Source organism: Mobula hypostoma, chromosome 21 (assembly GCF_963921235.1).
Source record: "Mobula hypostoma chromosome 21, sMobHyp1.1, whole genome shotgun sequence".
Lineage (NCBI taxonomy): Eukaryota > Metazoa > Chordata > Chondrichthyes > Myliobatiformes > Myliobatidae > Mobula > Mobula hypostoma.
This window is the reverse complement of record NC_086117.1, coordinates 54879768-54898720: the sequence shown is the minus strand read 5'-3', so window position 1 is coordinate 54898720 and position 18953 is coordinate 54879768. Positions and strand designations below refer to the sequence as shown.

Genomic DNA, 18953 nt, shown 5'->3' with positions numbered 1-18953 from the left:
TCTTCGCGTTCATCTGCGAAGCAGCTTAAATTTCTCTCTTTAATGTCTCTTCTTTCCTTTTTAAGGTGGCTGGTGTTCTGTTGGAGCCCGTGGCCTAAAGCTGCACTCAAACTGTGCTTACTCACAGCAGTGGGCTCTCACTTTTGGAGCTTGCCGAGTGGCCGTTTTTGATATCTCCAGGGGTGCGGCCCCATGGACTCGATTCCTCGCCGGTGTTGCCAACTGAAGCGTTGTGAGAGATTGGAACATTGAGAGAGCGGGTGGAGCTGTTGGAGATCTCTGCACTTGGGCGATCATTCTCTCTCTCTCTCTGCTTATTCTTGAGTTGGGTGAGCTCGAATAAGCAATACTGCAGAAAGTAACATCAAAACAGCGATCTGTTGGTCTCCCCTCTCACTGTGGAAGGGTGATACCTCCCTTAATCTTATTAGTGGGAGACAGACAGGGAGAGAGGGAGGGGGGAGGGGGAAGGGGGAGAGGGAGAGGAGGGAGGAGGAGGAGAGGGAGAGGGAGCGAGCCTGTGGCATGTCATAGTGCTGGATCATGGACTGTAGCTTTTGATGGGATTCTAGATCATGGTCTCTTCAGGGTTTTGCTATTGCTTGCATGGTGGGTGAGTTGGGCGGGGGGCAGGGTGTGGGAGCTGATGCTTCCTGCTGGAACGAGTGAGGAGGGGAAGGGTTAATTCTTTTGCTGCTGCTGCTTGTGTGTGTCTGGGGTTCCAACGTTTTCCTGGTGTTCAGTCATTAGGGTTTTCTTTTGTTTTGTGGATGTCTGCAGAGAGTCACAATTTCAGGTTGTGTACTGTATACATTCCCTGACATTAAATGGAGCCATTGAACTGTGTGCAAAATTTGTGAACTCCACTATGATCAGCTGTGTTAGAACAGCTAATCCTAAACATGGCATATCAGTTCAACAAGAACTTTAGAACGACCTTTCCAAATGATGAAACATTCGCGTATTTTCACTCCACTTTGCCCCACACATCAGTCTTTAACCACCATTTTAAACAAATAAATTATCTTTAATATTTCAATCATGTTTTTTGCGTCTGTAGTTGAAAACGTTACCAGAGCCAATTCCCCTCAATTTTCAGGGCAGGAGATCAAAGTAAATTTATAGATGGTGTTTAAATAAATGCAAAGTTTTCTCAAGATAGTTGATACACAATACGTCATAAGTAATGCGGATACTACGTTCTGCTGTACTTCCACTGGTCTTCGTAGACTTGCCTGTACAAATTGCTCCAAGTTTAAAACCCCAGACATCTGTCATCCAAGATTTATGCCTTCTGACCTCCCTTAAATGTGCAAAGTGGGATGTAACCTCATTGAGAAATCAAATAGTAGAACTCCTTCACAGAAGGACACACTGAGCTCCTGTCTGGTTCTCACAAGTGACCAGAGGCAGCTAGATCTTAATGCTCAAAGGGCAGCCCCGTGCTTTCAGAGACACAGTGGGCTTCCGACGCCTTAAAGCACATTATCGTTGTGTTCAAGAACAGGAGAGGGGAAACTGTGAAACGGCAACAGAACAGAATAAGATCTTGGTTCAAACTGTACTTATCAAAAGGAGCCGTACAAAAGTTTGTGCCAAAGTGGAAATACTGCCCAAATTGTCTAAATCAATTAGTTCTTTTGCAACGAGGCAGTTGAAACTTTGCGGGAAGCTACTTCGGATCTTTGTGGTGCTGCAGGGCGCACTGATAGCTGTTCCTCCAGGAAAGATCGGTTTATACATCCTTTGAAGCAGCCAGCATTGCTCTCACCTTGGCCATTAGATCCTACACGAAAGAAAACACAATGTAAGAAATGTAGTAGAGTGTATAGCCGTACAACATGTCCCACACTCTTCACACAGAAATAAACACCTCTGAGGTACCGTGGGCATGTAGGAATGCGATTCTGTCATGGTTGATGTATCAACAATGTAATCAAAGTCAATTTATTATTAAAGTATGTACAGTGGATTCGGGTTAGTTGGGCCATTAGTCAGGGCAGCTGCTTATTGGCGTCAAATTTTAAAGAACCAAACCAACTTAAGAAAAATAGCTGGGATCCCCTTCATTTATTTAGGACACCACGCCACTTAATTGGGGCAGGAGTCTATTGCTGAAGAGTTTCTAGCTATCGCCACTCTCCTTTAGACACTATACCATGCTTAGACCTAACAGTTTTTAAACAGCATCAGTTGTGTGTGTTTGGGTTCAAAAAGCGAGATTTTTGTCCCGATAATTGGTGACAAATAAGCAGTAAGAAAATTTGGAATTGTTTTGCTCACCAAAGTTTCAAGCATTCAGGCCTGGAGATGCCAGAAATGGCCTGGAGTGAAAATGAAACAATTTCACGACTTCAACAAGTTAGGAATTACAAAGATATGGGCAATCATCTTGAACGTTACAAGGAAAATGAAGATTTGGAGGATGCAATCATCTAAAACATTGTATGAAGGCAGTCCATTATCTGCACTAGGTATCTGCACTGATTTTGCTCATTTACAGGCAATCAAAAGAACGTGGCAGATAAATTTCTTTCTTTTTAAATCTTTTTATTGAGTAAGTATACAAAAAAGGTAAGCCATATAAACATTAATACAATGTTAAAGTATAATAAAATTCCAAAAGATAACAATACCAAAAAGAAAATACTACAAACAATGTAATTTAAGCATAAGAAACCAAGATAACATAATAGTATACTAGATTTTATATATATCAATGGAAAAAAAGAAAAAAAAAACCCCAAAAAAAAACCCACCGTGCAACTAACTAAAAGCAAAGCAAAGCAATGGGCTAACTTGAAACCAAACAGAGTTAAACTTAAAATCACGTCCTCAATCCCGACCTCCATTAAAACAGTGAAGAGAAAACAAGAAGGGTAAATATTACATTAAATGAAAATATCGAATAAAAGGTCCCCAAATCTGTTCAAATTTAAATGAAGAATCATAAAGGTTACTTCTAATTTTCTCCAGATTCAAACATAAAATCGTCTGAGAAAACCAAAAAAAGGTAGTTGGAGCATTAAGCTCTTTCCAATGTTGTAAAATACATCTTTTCGCCATTAAAGTAAGAAATGCAATCATTCTACGGGCTGAAGGGGAAAGATTACTAGAAATTTTAGGTAGTCCAAAGATAGCAGGCAGATAAATTTCTGCGTTGATAACTATTAGGAACTAATACACAGTTTTATAGTACTGTGGAGGTATTGATAGTGTTCTAATTTGTTCTGTATTTCATTTAAATACATAATTTGTCACTCACTTAAAAAGTAGTTTTTCTTTTTTTATATACCTTTTAACTATTTCCATGAAAATTTGACCAATTGAGGCAGCCGCTTAAATGGGCCAAACTGTACTGATCCCACTGTGTCCCAATTAACTGGAATCCGTTGTGTATGTTACCATATACTACCTTAAGATTAATTTTCTTGCAGGTATTCATGGGGAAGTAAAAAAATACAATAGAATTTCTGAAAAACTATATACATAGATAAAGGCATAGATAAATGTTCAAAAAACATAGATAATAACATAGAACATAGATAAATGTTCAAAAGACGAGAAATTGTGCAAATTTAAAAAATAAATAAATCAATCGAAGATGCGAGTCATACAGCACAGAAACAGGCCCTTCGGCCCATATAGTCTGTGCCAAACCACTTACACAGCCTACTCCCACTGACCGGCACAAGGACCTTAGCCCTTCATGCCCCTCCCATCAACATATCTATCCAAACCTCATGGAAACATTAAAATTGAGCTCCCATGCACCACTTGTGCTGGCATTCCACACTTTCACCACCCTCTGAGTGAAGAAGTTTCCCCTCATGTTCCCCTTAAACTTTTTACCTTTTACCTTAACTCATGACCTCTAGCTGCAGTTCCTCCCAACCGCAGTGAAAAAAGCCTGCTTGCATTTACTCTTTCTATACCCCAACTCATGAGGGGCAAGTTTTTCTTTACTCAGAGAGGTGGGTGCCTGGAGTGCACTGCCTGGGGAGATGGTAGAGGCAGAAACATTAGAGACTTGTAAGAGATGTTTAGATAGACACATGAATGTGAGGAAAATGGAAGGATATGAACATCGTAAAGGCAGAAGAAATTACTTTAGTTAGCCATTTCATTTCTAATTTAATTGGTTTGGCACAACATTGTGTTCCTGTGCTGTACTGGTCTATGTTCTATGTTAATACTGAGAACATGAGTTGCAGAGTTGTTAAAACTGAACCTGTTGGTTGAAGCCCATAAATAATATGCTTCAAAGTTCCTTCTGTATATTTCTCTTCCTTTTAGTGTCTTGCGTAGCTGGATCCTGGACTTTCTATCAGATCACTGGCAGGTGGTAAAAGTGGGCTCCCTCACCTCTGCCCCTCTACTCAGGTGCCCCTCAGGGCTGTGTACTAAGCCCCCGCCTTTATTCTCTGTATACCCATGACTGTGTTGCCACCCACAGCCTCAATCTGCTAATTAAATTTGCTGATGTCACTACACTGATTGGCCTAATCTCCAGTAATAATGAGGCAGTCTACAGAGAAGAAGTCATCACCCTGTCACAGTGGTGTCAAGAAAACAACCTCTCCCTCATTCGCGAAAAAAAGGAGCTGGTTGTGGACTACTGGAGGAACGGAGACAGGCTAATCCCTATTGACATCAATGGATCTGGGGCTGAGAGGGTGAACAGCTTTAAGTTCCTTGGCATAAACATCACTGAGGATTTGACATGGTCAGTACATACCGACTGTGTGGTGAAAAAGGCACAACAACGCCCCTTTCACCTCAGATGGTTAAGGAGGTCTGATCTGGGCCCCCAAATTCTAAGAACTTTCTATAGGGGCACAATCGAGAGCAGCCTGACTGGCTGCATCACTGCCTGATATGGGAACTGTACTTCCTTCAATCGCAGGACTCTGCAGAGAGTGGTGTGGACAGCCCAGCGCATCTGTAGATGTGAACTTCCTATTATTCAGGACACTAACAAAGATAGGTGTGTAAAAAGGGCCCGAAGGATCATTGGAGACCCGAGTCACCCCAGCTACAAATTGTTCCAGCTGCTACCATCTAGGAAACGGTACTATAGCATAAAAGCCAGGACCAACAGACCCCAGAACAGTTTCTTCCACCAGGCTATCAGGCTGCTTAATTCATGCTGATGCAACTGTATTTCTATGTCATGTTGACTATCCTGTTGTACATAATATTTATTATAAATCACTATAATTGCACATTTAGATGGAGACGTAACGTAAAGTTTTTTACTCATGTATATGAAAAATGTAACTAATAGTCAATTTAATTCAAAAGCATCATAAAACTTTCTGAAGTACTTTCCCTACAATCTACTTATCACCTATAACCTTCAGACTTTAACCTTGCTGATATAAAGAAGAAAAAAATAATTATTACTCTGAATCCAATGCAGCACAAAAGAAAATCAGTAAGATAAAGGACACAATAATAATTTTAAAAAATACACAATAATTATAAATACTTAAGATAGCTTATATACATAGATTGATTGTATGTTTGTCCATAAAGTGATGCTAGGCACAGGATTATCTGTACATAAGGTGACAGACAGGAAATGATAAAGTAGTGTAGCTGTGGGTGTGGAGGGGTGTGTTAGTGGGTGGAGGTGTTGATCAGCCTTACGTGGTCCTGGTGTAAAGACACTGCCCAGGAGAAGGCAATGGCAAACCACTTCTGTAGAATTTTCCAAGAATAATCATGGATATAGACCATGATTGCCCATGTCACACAATGATGATGATAGCCCTGGTGTGGGTGCTATGTAGCCACTTCCTGATGGAAATGGGACAAACACCCCACTTGTCCAGCACCTCTCTGTGTACATGTCCTAGATGCAGGTGCTGCTGATGCATTGGGTAGTTCTGACTACCCATTATACAGCCTTTCTGTCCACCACAGTGCAGTTTCCATACCAAGCACGGATACCACTTGTTATGATGGGCTCTACTGCACACCCGTAGAATGGTGTGAGTATAGATGTGCATACAAGTATAGAGTGGTATTAGAAGTGCAGGGCAGCACCAGGGAGCCTTGTTAGCAACGCCATGGCTTCAAATAAAAGCTAACACTGCTGCTGTGTTATCCATACCTGAGTTATTTTGCTCTGCACTGTTGACAGAAGTTCTGGAGATGCTGTTTCATCTTTTTCCTGTGAGCCACCCCTAAAGATGACACAAGAAAAGAAAAAAATTGATATACTGGTATTCTGCAACTACATCAGCATCACTCATGTGAGGTATGCACAATATATGCATAGCATGAGCCTACCAAAAATATCCTGCCTTGCTGATCATTTACATATAGATTGGCATCCTTTTAATTCCACCTTGTTACTTCTCTTCTAGCTCTAGATTATAAACTGTCGTCTCTGCAACATTCATCGAGTAATATTAAGGAAATAAAAATTCAAACTTTACAAGCACAGAGTTGCATAGTGGGTAGAATGTACAACTTCAGGGCACAAATTCCACCATGGACAGTCTCAAGCCCGGCTGCGAAAGGAGGATTGGCCATGGGGCTAGCAACCCCATCCTGTAAAAACCCAGAACTACAAAAACTCCAACAGAAGCTTCAAAGACTTCATCCCTGTGAGAGGAAAGATTTTCAATGGGCTGCACCTTCAACCTCCAAAAGGACCACAACCTTGTTGTGGATAAGAGGCTTGTGTGCCTCAATAACCCAGAGAGCGTTGTTGGCTGGAGTCAGGGCTTTATGCTTTGGCTCTTGGTAGGATCACCCAAGCCAAACAGGTAAAAGAGTGGTCCGCCAGGTTCGGGGGTTCAGCTCAGGGCCAACGACCTTGACTGGTCAAACAAAACTGTTAGGGAAACAGCAATGAAGAATCCTTCTTCATCTGAGTGTGATGGTATTCCTGAGTCTCCACCCGGGACTTGCATGACTGACAGTAGTAAAAACAGAGCTACTGACATGATGAAGGAAGCCCTGATCATCACCAGAGATGGAGGACTTTCACTGTTGCCCTGAATGCCAGTGGTGTAATGGACAGTAAGTAAGCACCTTGAAAGACTGACCCAGGATGGAGAACTCTGGTGACCTGCTGTCGGCAGCCTATGTCCCAGTGGGCTGATGGGACTTAAGTAAGTAAGTTAAGGGCACAGGTCAACCTCGGTCCAATTGACAGGCTGAGCTTTGTTCTCAGACAGTTACAATGGAGTCTTTGCTGGCCATTTGGTATTCACACTCTCACAATGGAAAACTGTGATAGTGTCAGCAAAGTGAACTTTACATCAACTTTAACCGGCCAGCAAATAAGAGTTGTTTGGCTTGGTTGTATATTTGCAACTCAGACTTCTTGGCTCAGCTAGTTGGCGTGAATAGCTGTTACTGCGCTGTATTTCTACAGAACAAAATAAAATAAATCGAATTGGACAGCTATAATTTGCCTGTTTTGCACAACTAGTTCGTACATTTAATAGCTATGAAAAAGTCTACTGCTTTAAAAATCAGCAACAAATTTTAAAACCACTAAACTAAAACCTTTACAATTAAAGTATTAATTAAACTAAATTTCTAAACTGATAAAGCAGACTATGATGATGACCCTTAAAAATTAGCTGTTTTAAGAGAGAAATGGAAAATAGCTTATAGAATTTGGCCCAACACAGCAAATATGCTACAAGTATGGTGAAAATATGTTAAAATACAGTCCTTACTGATTTTAAAATCTCACTGTGAGTCAACTATTACAAAATCTATTCTGTTTCCTGTAATGTGGATTCAGGGCGACATGTAGGTTTAAAAAGGTCAAGCTCGTTTAATTTAAAACATATGCTTTATTTGATTTTAACCTTTTATTCAAGACTGTTGGAGGGTACAAAAGTTGGCTGCAGAACAACACCGACACCTTCACAGCCTTTTTCTATGCCCCCAACTAACTTCTAGTTCACTATTACTAATCACATCTGTTATCAGGAAAGTTAGTGACGTACCTCTAGCAGGGTCTTCTCCATTCTTCAAATGAAGTTATCCTTCACATACCAGTGAACAAGCCCAGTTGAATGGGGGGGGGGGTAGAGTTTAAATCAAAGCACAGGGACAAGACCCCCTTACAATTGGATACCATGGTCAATCGACCATCCCAGTCTTTACATACAATTTCTGCCCTGGACCATTCCTTAGTTGCTTTCAAAACCAAGGAGCTGGTAGCAATGCAGCTGAAATTAGCTAGGTGATTAATTTTTTTTAAAAAAAAGCACAACAAGCCCATACTCCCAGATTGGCGGGGACAAAGGAGGAAAGGGGCAAGAAATAACTACAGGATAAATAATTAACAAAAAGAGAATTAAGAGGTAGGCTGTCCTATTTATTCAATTCATTATCCTCTGGAAACAAACAAACTTCGACCTAAAATACTCCTTTTAAAGTGAGACCAGTTTCAGCATCAGCAATGCTGCAGTTCTATCTCTGTCTTATCAGTTATAGATCTGTTAGGGGGTCTCACTTCAGAGAAATTGTTAACCAGAAATGTATCAACCAGAGAAAACTACCCTTAACTTGGGAAGAGAGAATGGAGGAGAAAAAAGCTGCAGGACAACATGGAAACCTGTAGAGTACTTCAGAATAATATCAAAGGAAAACTGGTTTCAGAGTTCTGCATTTCCATTCCTCATGCATAAGGAATTCCATCATTCAAAGCACGAGTACAGCAATTTTTCCAGCCTCAGACCAGGGTTCTAGCCACAAACATAGATCTGTGGGGTGGCCTGTTTTCTAATTCTCTTTTCATAAAATGTAAATTAAATGTGTAGTCTCTCAATGAATGGGTGAAAGATGAAAAGAAATTTTCCACTGCAGCTGTTTATGCTGGTATGGAAGCAGCTTTGATTCTGCAGAGTTAAACAGCCCTTAATAATGGGAATATTGTCGGCAGGGGTCACCATTCTCAGCTGAGGGCCATTATAACTTCCCCCACATCAAGAGATGTGCTTTGTGTGTTGCTCTTTTCTAATACGTGTATCATCAACCAAAGGAAGCAGAACTCATCTCTATTTACAGTACTGATCTCCGTCATTGGGAAAATAACATGTAGTTTGGGGAGGGGTTGTTTGAACTGGAGTTAGAATCTTACATCCCAGCTTCTCTTCCTACAAGATGAAGAGGTGAGGGGAGCAAGAATAGTGCTGGATCAAAATAAACTCTTGAAGCTTTCTCCTTTAAAGTGAAGGGAAGGCTTTCAAAGGATTGTGGCTGTTAAGCAGGAGATGTGCAAAAGTCAGTATTAATTATCAAAAGATCCACTTCCACTTGGGAAAACGGAGTTTATCTCTGGAAGCACTTCTGTAGATATAACTTATTCTGGCAGACAAACACGGTGCTCTTAAACTAAACAGAGACGGCTAGCTCAATCTGATGGTTCTGGTACCCAGAAGCCCACCAGTGGTACCCAGCATCAGTCAGAAACAACAAGCACCAATTATTCAGCTAACAGTGCCCACGTTTGTGCACCACCTGCACTGAGAAATGATCCACAAATTTACAATGTGAGGTTCAAGTTTAGGATGGAATCATTGTTCCAGCATGAGGACAAGTTTGAGAGAAAACTTAACTTCAGGACCGCAGGTCAAACAGCGCCGTTGTTACTGCCAGTCACTAGCACCATGATACACTGAAACATCTGGAGACTTAACCAAGCTGGACCAGTATTATAACAATTCATTGCCACCTTCAAGCTGAGACCTGTTCTTGTTGCCTCAAATACTTAACAGCACACAGTTTTATAAACTGAATACTTCATGGGGTTCATTCTGATCCAGTAACGTTTGGCACTTGAACACAATCAGCAGATGCATGATATCAGATTATTCTCATCCAAAGGGCCTTGTGGGGACAAAGGACACTACATTCTTCCATCTAGTCAAACCCTGGCCTTGCAACGTGGCTCTTGTCCTGCACAGTTGCCTTCCACAACTTTACTGGTATTAGAAATTCTACAAAGGATTTCAGTCACAGTTTAAAAAGTCAGTATAAACTGATAACTACTGTAGTTCATCAGACTAATAGTTTTCATCCTAACACTGCAATTCTCCAAAGGTGGCGCTGAGGATCACCTCCAAAACTCCGTGGTTGCCCAAGAACATGAAGTTCAAAGCAACGCTCCTACGAATATCTCAACGTGCCAAAAGGAAGGAACAGACCACAAATCCCTTTCCAGAGGACTATCCAGTATGTAACATCTGGAAGAGAAATTCACAAGGTAGGTCTCATTGAGACATGCCAAGTGAGCTGAGCACTTCAAAAGTTGGCCATTCAAATGGAATGTCCATTCGTGATCTTAGATCCTGGTTCTGTCGGGAATGGAATTTACATGGGGGGGAAACCCTCCTGCCAGATTCCGCCTAGGCCTTTAATGCATCGAGGAGGAATTCAGCAGCTAAGGCTTCTCTTTTTCTTAACAAGGCATTCATAACCAAAAGCAGTTTTGGAATTACACACAACAGCTTAGGTAAGAGGTTCACTCACTGAGTCAAACAGCAGGGTTCTCGAACTGATCTTGATGCAAAACCATCAATGCTTTATTTAACCTTAGTTACCTTCCTTGACTCTGTTGATTAAAATTGTCAAAAAGAAACCAGTGCCTGACGATGTTTTGAGAATGCGCTGACACATCCAGCCAGCATGGGAAAGATGAACCCTAATTGTTGAGGTTTAAGAATCGCTTTGGGAGTCCACTGTACCAATGTTAGCTGACAGAAATGGCACAGAGGACTTCTCAAACAAAGCCCTAGACCTGCTTTGTTCCCTAGACCCATCATGGTCAACCCTCTGGGAGTGCTTCTTGAGCTTTTAAGTATGTTTTTCCCACAATGATGAGGGCTCCCTGGGCTCACTCATGGCATGTCTGGTGCTGTACAGGTTGGCACTCCTGAATATCTCTGTGTCGAGGCCTGACATCCAATCTTCTACAGTTTGCTTCCAAGTTCTCATTCTTTCTTTCTAGGTTCTCCCTGAAAAGTGGGCAGTGGGTAGAGGATAATAAATTGAGTCCCAAGAGAAAGAGGAAGGGACAGCAGTCACAGTGGTCAGAAATCAGGAAGGTCCAGTGACACTTGCAGCACATTTTAAATTCCCAAAGGCTCGTCTAAGTCTCCTGCAACAGAACAGGGTGCAGAGGAAAAATCCCAATACTGGTGTATTCTACAGATCTAATATTCCAGGACAATGAGGAACACATGGTCAACTACTGAAACAATGGCACTCCCGTATATAGAGAATAAGGGATAGTTGTGTCACCGGAACATCACAGACATCTTCTGCACCCCTGCCGCATATAGTCCCCACCACATAGATATACGATTGCCATCTTCAAAACAGTACATTTAAAATAAAAATACACAATAAAACCACTCAGTCTCTGTGCAAACTTGGTAATATGTCATGATACCACCAGATTGAATGGTTATCCTTGTAGATTGGATGACACCTTTTCCCCTGTTTTTAGAATAGGGTTACCTTATGTTCTCTGTACTCAGATACTGACAACTTGTATCTGCTGACAGCATTTTCCTGGTAAGAAGGGGTGAATAAGCTGGCCCTTTCGTACATCTAGACTGAAAGTCATAACTATTTTACCATATAGAATACTTATCTCCAAGCATACATGCAGGAGAGCTAGCAAGTGAAAATACAGTGGATTCCGGTTAATTGGGCCATTGGTTAGTCAGGGAAGCCGCTTATTTGGGACAACTCTTAAAGACCAAAAACAAATCGAGAAAATAACGAGGATCCCATTCGTTTATTTGGAACACAGTGCCTCTTAAATGCAGCAGGAAACTGCTGCCAAACAGTTTCTAACTAGTGTCAGTCATATGCACTTGCATGGCTTAGAATGAATAGTTTTTAATCACATGTTTTTGTTCAAAAAGCAGCAATTTTTGTCACTGATAGTTGGTGAGAAATAGGCAGTAAGACAATCCAGAACTGTTTTGCTCATGAGTTTCAAGTATTCAAGCTTGGAGACGCCAGGAATGGCTGTGAGTGAAAATGAAAGCATTTCACTACTTCAACAAGTTAGAAACTATGAAGAATGTGAAGATATCAACAATCACCTTAAATGTTACAATGAAAATGAAGATTTGGAGGATGCAATTGTCAAAATCTTTGTATGAACGCAGTCCAATTTTCCATACTAGGTGTCTGTGCTGATTTTATTCATTTACAGCCAAAAGAACACAATGCAGATGAATTTCTCCATCGTTAAGTATTAGGAACTAACATGCAGTCTTAATTTGTTCTGTATTTTGTTTAAATACATAATTTGTTACTCAGTTTGGCTTTTTTATACCTTTTTAACTACTTCCATGAAACCTCAGTTAAATGGGCCAAAATGTACTTGTCCTGAAGTGGCCCAATTAACCAGAATCCACTGTATATCAAAGAGTGGGCATCTCAAAGTGAACTGAGGCAACAGGTTGCACCCATTCCCAACATAACTACACTGGGTAAATGTACAGTCATGGGTACGACTGCAACAGCGGTATGAATACATAAGGGGCAAACAGAAACTTACTTATTGAGCAGCTGCCCTGAGGTTTGCTGAGAGTACAGCCAGAGGTCATGGGTTAAGGGTGAAAGGTGAAATGCTTAGAGGATCCTGAGCAGGGACTTCTTCACTGAGAGGGTGGTGAGAGTGTAGATGCCAGTGCAAATTCATTTTCAACATTTAAGAGAAATTTTGATAGGTACATGGATGGGGAGATATAGAGGGCTATCATCCCGGTGCAGGTCAATGGGACTAGGCAGATCATACATGAGAAGGGACGAAGGGCTTTTTTCTGTGCTGTAGTGTTCTATGACTCTATGCTTATCAGTTTATCCTTTTCAATGAAAATTCTACAAAATTCTTGTACATTTACCAGTACAAGTTATTTTAATCACTCTCCAGTGTTAAGAAAGTTGGTAAACACTTTCAGCATTAAATTAGAGGCCATTAAATGTTCGTACTTCAGTTCAGTTTGAGTTGTGACAGCTTGTCAGTGATCTTGTAAGGATTCACCGTAAAGCTGTTTACCGCTGGGATAATATTTAAACATGTGGAAAGCAAAAGAGTCTGATGTTTAATATTGGTTGGTGGCAAGCTAGGCACTGTAAAAAATAAATGCTTCTACCGGGATTGATGCTGGATTAGCTGATATTTTCCTGCAACACATGAAGCAAGGCAGCTTCAGAAAGTAACAGGTAGTTGCCTGCCGCTGGGAGGAATAAGGGAAGCATAATGCAGCAGAATGCTGTCCTATTGACAATGTACCATACAGGAGCCATTTGGTGATATGGTATTGTTATACTCTCAACACACAAACCGAACAAACAATAGAAGTAATGAATACAGATAAACTAACTGAAATGTGTGACACCAGGCGACAACAAACAGGATTAGATTTATAACTGGAAGAAACTGGGTTCCAGCTTTATGAAACACCTCCATTCAGTACACAAGGAAACCCCTAACCACCAATGTCTCTCACCATATTTCTAAAAAGTTCAATATTCAAAGTACATTTATTTTCAAAATATGTATACTTTGTAGAACCTTTAGATTCCTTAAGACCATAAGACATTGGAGATGAATTAGGCCACTTGGCCCATCCAGTTTGCTCCACCATTTCATCATGGCTGATCCAGTTCCCTCTCAGCCCCAATCTCCCCGTATCCCTTCATGCCCCTGACTAATCAAGGATCTATCACCCTCTGCCTTAAATACACCAGTGACTTGGTCTCCACTGTCGCCTGTGGCAATGAATTCCACATATTCATCATTCTCTGGTCTGAGACTCCCCCACCACAAGAAACATAAAAACATAAGAAATAGGAGCAGGAGTAGGCCATCCAGCCCATCAAGCCTGCCCTGCCATTCAATACGATCATGGTTGATCTGTCTGTAAACTCAGCTCCATCTACCTGCCTTTTCCCCATTACCCTTAATTCCCCTACTATGTAATAATCTATCTAACTGTATCTTAAGTAGTGAAGAAGCCTCAACTGCTTCCCTGGGCAGAGAATTTCACCGATTTGCCATTCTCTGGGAAAAACAGTTTCTCCTCATCTCCGTCCTAAATCTTCCCCCCTGAATCTTGAGGCAATGTCCCCTAGTTCTAGTCTCACCTACCAATGGAAACAATTTTCCTACTTCTATCTTATCTATCCCTTTCAAAATTTTGTATGATTCTATCAGATCCCCTCTCATTCTTCTGAATTCCAGAGAGCATAGTCCCAGGCGACTCAATCTCTCCTCATAGGTTAACCCCTTCATCTCTGGAATCAACCTGGTGAACCTCCTCTGCACTGCCTCCAAAGCCAGTATATCCTTCCTCAAGTATGGAGGCCAGAACGCACACAGGACTCCAGATGCGGCCTCACCAGTACCTTGTATAGTTGCAGCATGACCTCCCTGCTCTTGAATTCCCTTGAGCGATAAAGGCCAACATTCCGTTTGCCTTCTTAATAACCTGTTGTACCTGCAAGCCAACTTTTTGCCATTCATGCACAAGTACTCCCAGGTCCCTCTGCACAACAGCATGCTGCAATCTTTCACCATTTAAATAATAATCTGCTCTTCTATTATTTCTTCCAAAGTGGATGATCTCGCATTTACCAATGATGTATTCCATCTCCAGACCTTGGCCCACTCACTTAACCTATCTATATCCCTCTGCAGACTCTCCACATCCTCTGTACAATTTGCTTGTCCACTCAGTTTAATGTCATCAGCAAATTTTGCTACGCTACACTCAGTCCCCTCTTCCAAATCATCAATGTAAATGGTAAATACCTGCGGGCCCAGCACCGACCCCTGCGGCACCCCACTCATCACCAACACGTCTACTATAACCATCTAGAAACATCTATAGAAACATCTCTCCAACTCCTCTCCTTAAAGGCAGCCACAAAACAAAGAAAACCAATAGAACCCACTAAAAAAGACTGTTAAACACCCGATCTGCAGAGAGAGAGAGAGAGAGAGAGAGAAATCAAATGATATGAACAATGTGCACAAATAGTATTTTACCAAAGTGAGTCCACAGCCAGTTAGTTGAGAAGCCCATTAGTATTCCCATTCTATACCATTCCATTCTCACTGTGACATCCATCCTGAACCATCCACACTCTTCTACTGCAACTCAGTTCAAGCTTGAAGGACCGTACCTTATATCCTAGAATGACTGGAAGTACAGCCACTAATCTCCCTCCTGGCACTTATCCCTGCAACCAGCAGAAATGCTACACCTGCCCATTCACCACCTTCCTCATCTCCATTCAGGGCCCCAACAGTCCTTCCAAGTGAGGCATAACTTCACCTGCAAATCTGTTGGGGTTGCCTATGGTATCCAGTGCTCCTGATGCAGCCTCCTTTACATCGGTGAGACCCATCGTAAATTGGGGGACCGCTTCATCTGCAAAAGCTGTAATTTCTCAGTGGCCAGACAATTTAATTCCAATTCCAATTCTCATTCTGATCGGTCCATGGCCTTCTCTTCTTCCACAATAAGATCACTTCAAGGGTTGGAGAAGCAATACCTCATGTTCTGTCGAGGTAGCCTCCAACTTAATGGCATGAGCACTGATTTCTCCAACTTCCAGTAATTTTATTCCTCTGCCCTTTCCCTCTTCTACATTTCCCCAGTCTGGCCTCTTAGCTCACTTGCCTGTCATCTCCCCCTGGTGCCTATCCTCCTCTCTTTTTTCCCATAGTCCTCATGGTCTGATAGGAGAGGAGAATCTCATTTCGTATCAGATTCCTTCTTCTCCAGCCCTTTGACTTTTCCACCTATCACCCCTCTTCATCCACCTGGCTTCACCTATTACTTTCTAGCTTGTCCTTCTTCGCCTCTTCCCATTTTCTTACTTTAGCATCTTCCCCCTTCCTTTTCTGTTCTGATGAGGGGTCTTGGGCCTGAAACGGTGACTGTTGATTCATTTCCATACATGCTGCCTGACCTGCTGAGTTCCATAATAGAGCTGTGTGTGTGTGTGTTGCTCTGGAACTACAGCCAATTGGCTCCTCAGTGACTTCAATAACTTCAGACCATAAGATAGAGGAGCAGAATTAGGTCATTCAGCCTATTGAGCTTGCTCCACCATTTCATCATGGCTGATCCATTTCCCTTTCAACCCTGATCTCCCGCCTTTTCCCTATATTCCTTCATGCTCTAATTAATCACAAGACTCTATCAATCTCTGCCTTAAATATGCCCAATGACTTGGCCTTCACAGCCTCCTGTGGCAACAAACAGCAGATTCACCAACCCCGGCTAAAGAAATTCCCCTCATCTCTGTTCTAAATGGACGTCCCTCTATTTGGAAGCTGTCCCCTCTGGTCTAAGGTTCTCCCACTATAGGAAGCATCCTCTCCACATCTACTCTATTAATGTCTTTGAACGTACGATAGGTTTCATGACCATACACTTTCTAAAACTGCCACAGTCCTTCTGTAGCTTCTCTGTTTCCTCAACAGTACCTGCCCCTCCACCTACCTTCATATAATCCACAAACATGGCCACAAAGCCATCAATTCCAGCTTTCTGCTACATTTCACATTACGGCAGAGGTCTTTTCTTTCTGGTTCTCCCAGTTGTGACTCTCTAGTGTACCTCAAATTCACGAACCCCCCTTAAAGTACACTTTAACTCCTTTCATAATTTCAACCCTTCCGGCTTCCACCTTACCCAGACTTGCTCTCTCCTTCCCTCCCTGCATCTTAAAATCTGATATTCCTCAGTTCTGGCGAAAAGCCAACAATTCCATTTCCCCATCTCATCAGATGTTGACCGACCAGCAGGTTATTTCTAGCATTTCCTCTTTTTATTTAGATTTCCATACCAGCAGTGCTTTGCTTTTCGACTAGAAACTTAAGTAATTATTTTATGAAATTCCCTAATGATCTAGTTTGGATTTTGTCTATGAATTGAATTAAAGATTTACAATCCATCAAATAAATACCTTAAGGAAATATGTACTAGTTAAATGACACTATAGATTCAAAGTGCATTTATTATCAAAGCATGTATAAATTATACCATCTTGAGATTTGTTTACTTACAGGTAACCACAAAGCAAGACACCCGAAAGAACCCAATTAAAAAAAAATTAAAAGACCAGCACCCTATGCGCAAGAGAAAGGAAAAGAAACACAAATCATGCAAATAATTGAAGTGAACAACAACATTCCAAACCAAAATGTGTCCTCAGATCCGAACCCCGGAAACAGCAATGAAAAATCCCTCTATATTTGAGTGTGATGGTATTCTTGAGTCTCCACCCAGGACTTGCATGACCGATGACAGTGAAAATCCAGAGGAAGCTACTGACATGATGAAGGAAGCCATGAACACCGCCATTGATGGAGGACCTTCATTATTGCCCTGAACACCAGCAGTGCAATGGGTGAAACAAGAAGAACCTAATAGTATTAACTGCCATCTCCAGGCCATTACCAGCCTCAGACTGTTGCTTTTAAGTAAACAACATACTAAGGCTAAAAATGCTGCTCTAACTCACCATGTTATGATGAGAGCAAAGCACCAGTCTTGCCTTGGTGACAGCAAACTAGGCAGACTGCACAGAGAAATAAAGGTTCTCATGAGCATAATTAAACATAGCATAATTACATTTCTCTTGATCTTGGTTAATCCAGTACTACAAAAATCAATTCCAAGACCAATCGAATGCCTTAAACATGTTTTTAAAAATCTTGAAATTAACTTGAAAAATAAAATGTACAAATGTATAGAATCAGATTTAATATCACTGGCATATTTCATAAAATATGTTGCTTTGCAGCAGCAGTATATTGCAATACATAATTTAAAAAATTACAAGTTACAATAAGATATATATTGTTTATACACAGTACTGTGTAAAAGTCTTAGGTGTGTGTGTGTATATATATATACATAGCTAGGGTGCCTCATCAGACTTGTCAATGTGGAGCAGAGAGTGAATTTGTAAATCTGGCAGTAACAAAGGATGCTGGTAACGGTGAGGGTGGAGTACCAGGGGAGAGGTGTGGGACAGGTGGCAGAGAAGGAGTGCCAGCAGCAGGGGTCAGGGGGTGGGGAGGGTGTGGGTGCAGACAAACCCAACCTGAGACACCAGGCAAGGTCATTTGATTCCAAACAACTGGTTTACTGATCATTACAGAATGTCTCTCTGGCACTTCCTGTTCCCTCCCCTCTCCCTTCCCCCTTTCCCAAACATGATTCCCCTCTCCCTGCCCCCTCCTACTCTAAATTTAGAAGTAATTATATAAAATACCATACAAAAGTGCTAGGAACTTATACAAGACTTTTGCACAATACTGTATATTAAGTCTCTCCAGTTACCAAACAGCAATTAACACTACTGAGCTAATACAAATCCAAGTACTCTTATTTCCATTTCCCAACCCTTTTCCTATTTTAACCAGTACTGTGTGTGTTTGTGTTTGTATGGGTGTGTGAGTGTGTATAGTTATATACACTGCCTATAAAAGTACTCATCCCTTAGAAGTTTTCATGTTTTATTATTTTACAATATTGAATCACAGTGGATTTTATTTGGCTTTTTTGACACTGATCAACAGAAAAGACTCTTCTGTGTCTAAGTGAAAACAGATTTCTACAAGTGATCTAATTACAAATATACAAGGGGTGATTGATAAGTTCGTGGCCTAAAGAAAGAGTCAATTTTAGAAAACTTGGCATATTTATTTTTCCTACATTTACACACTTAGTCCAGCAGTCGTGGAGCATACGGATCCCTTCTTTGTAGAAGTCGGCGTCTTGAACCTCCAGAAGTGGTCCACAGAGGGGGTGATTGATAAGTTTGTGGCCTACAGTGGAAGGAGATGAGTTATTAACTTCAAACTTTCTGCATAATCACTCAAAGAGTTGAACTGCACGTGCATGTAACAAGAGCTGTATAACTCATTT

General features: G+C 41.3%; 1 protein-coding gene across 4 annotated transcripts in view; it reads right to left on the bottom strand.

Annotated features, from left to right (window-relative positions):
• Nucleotides 1-320: 320 nt before the first annotated feature.
• sfswap (splicing factor SWAP) overlaps nucleotides 321-18953 on the bottom strand; it is a 189788-nt gene continuing 171155 nt past the window's right edge. For 2 of the 4 annotated variants that reach the window (XM_063074056.1, XM_063074059.1), the window contains exons 17-18: nucleotides 6119-6191; nucleotides 321-1786 (exon numbers count right to left, since the gene is read on the bottom strand). In XM_063074056.1, coding sequence (XP_062930126.1) covers nucleotides 1736-1786; nucleotides 6119-6191 — 124 coding nt within the window. In that variant the 3' untranslated portion in view covers nucleotides 321-1735. Of the gene's footprint in view, nucleotides 1787-6118; nucleotides 6192-10094; nucleotides 10995-18735; nucleotides 18854-18953 lie in introns of those variants that run through there. The other 2 variants (XM_063074057.1, XM_063074058.1) reach the window with 2 other exon arrangements.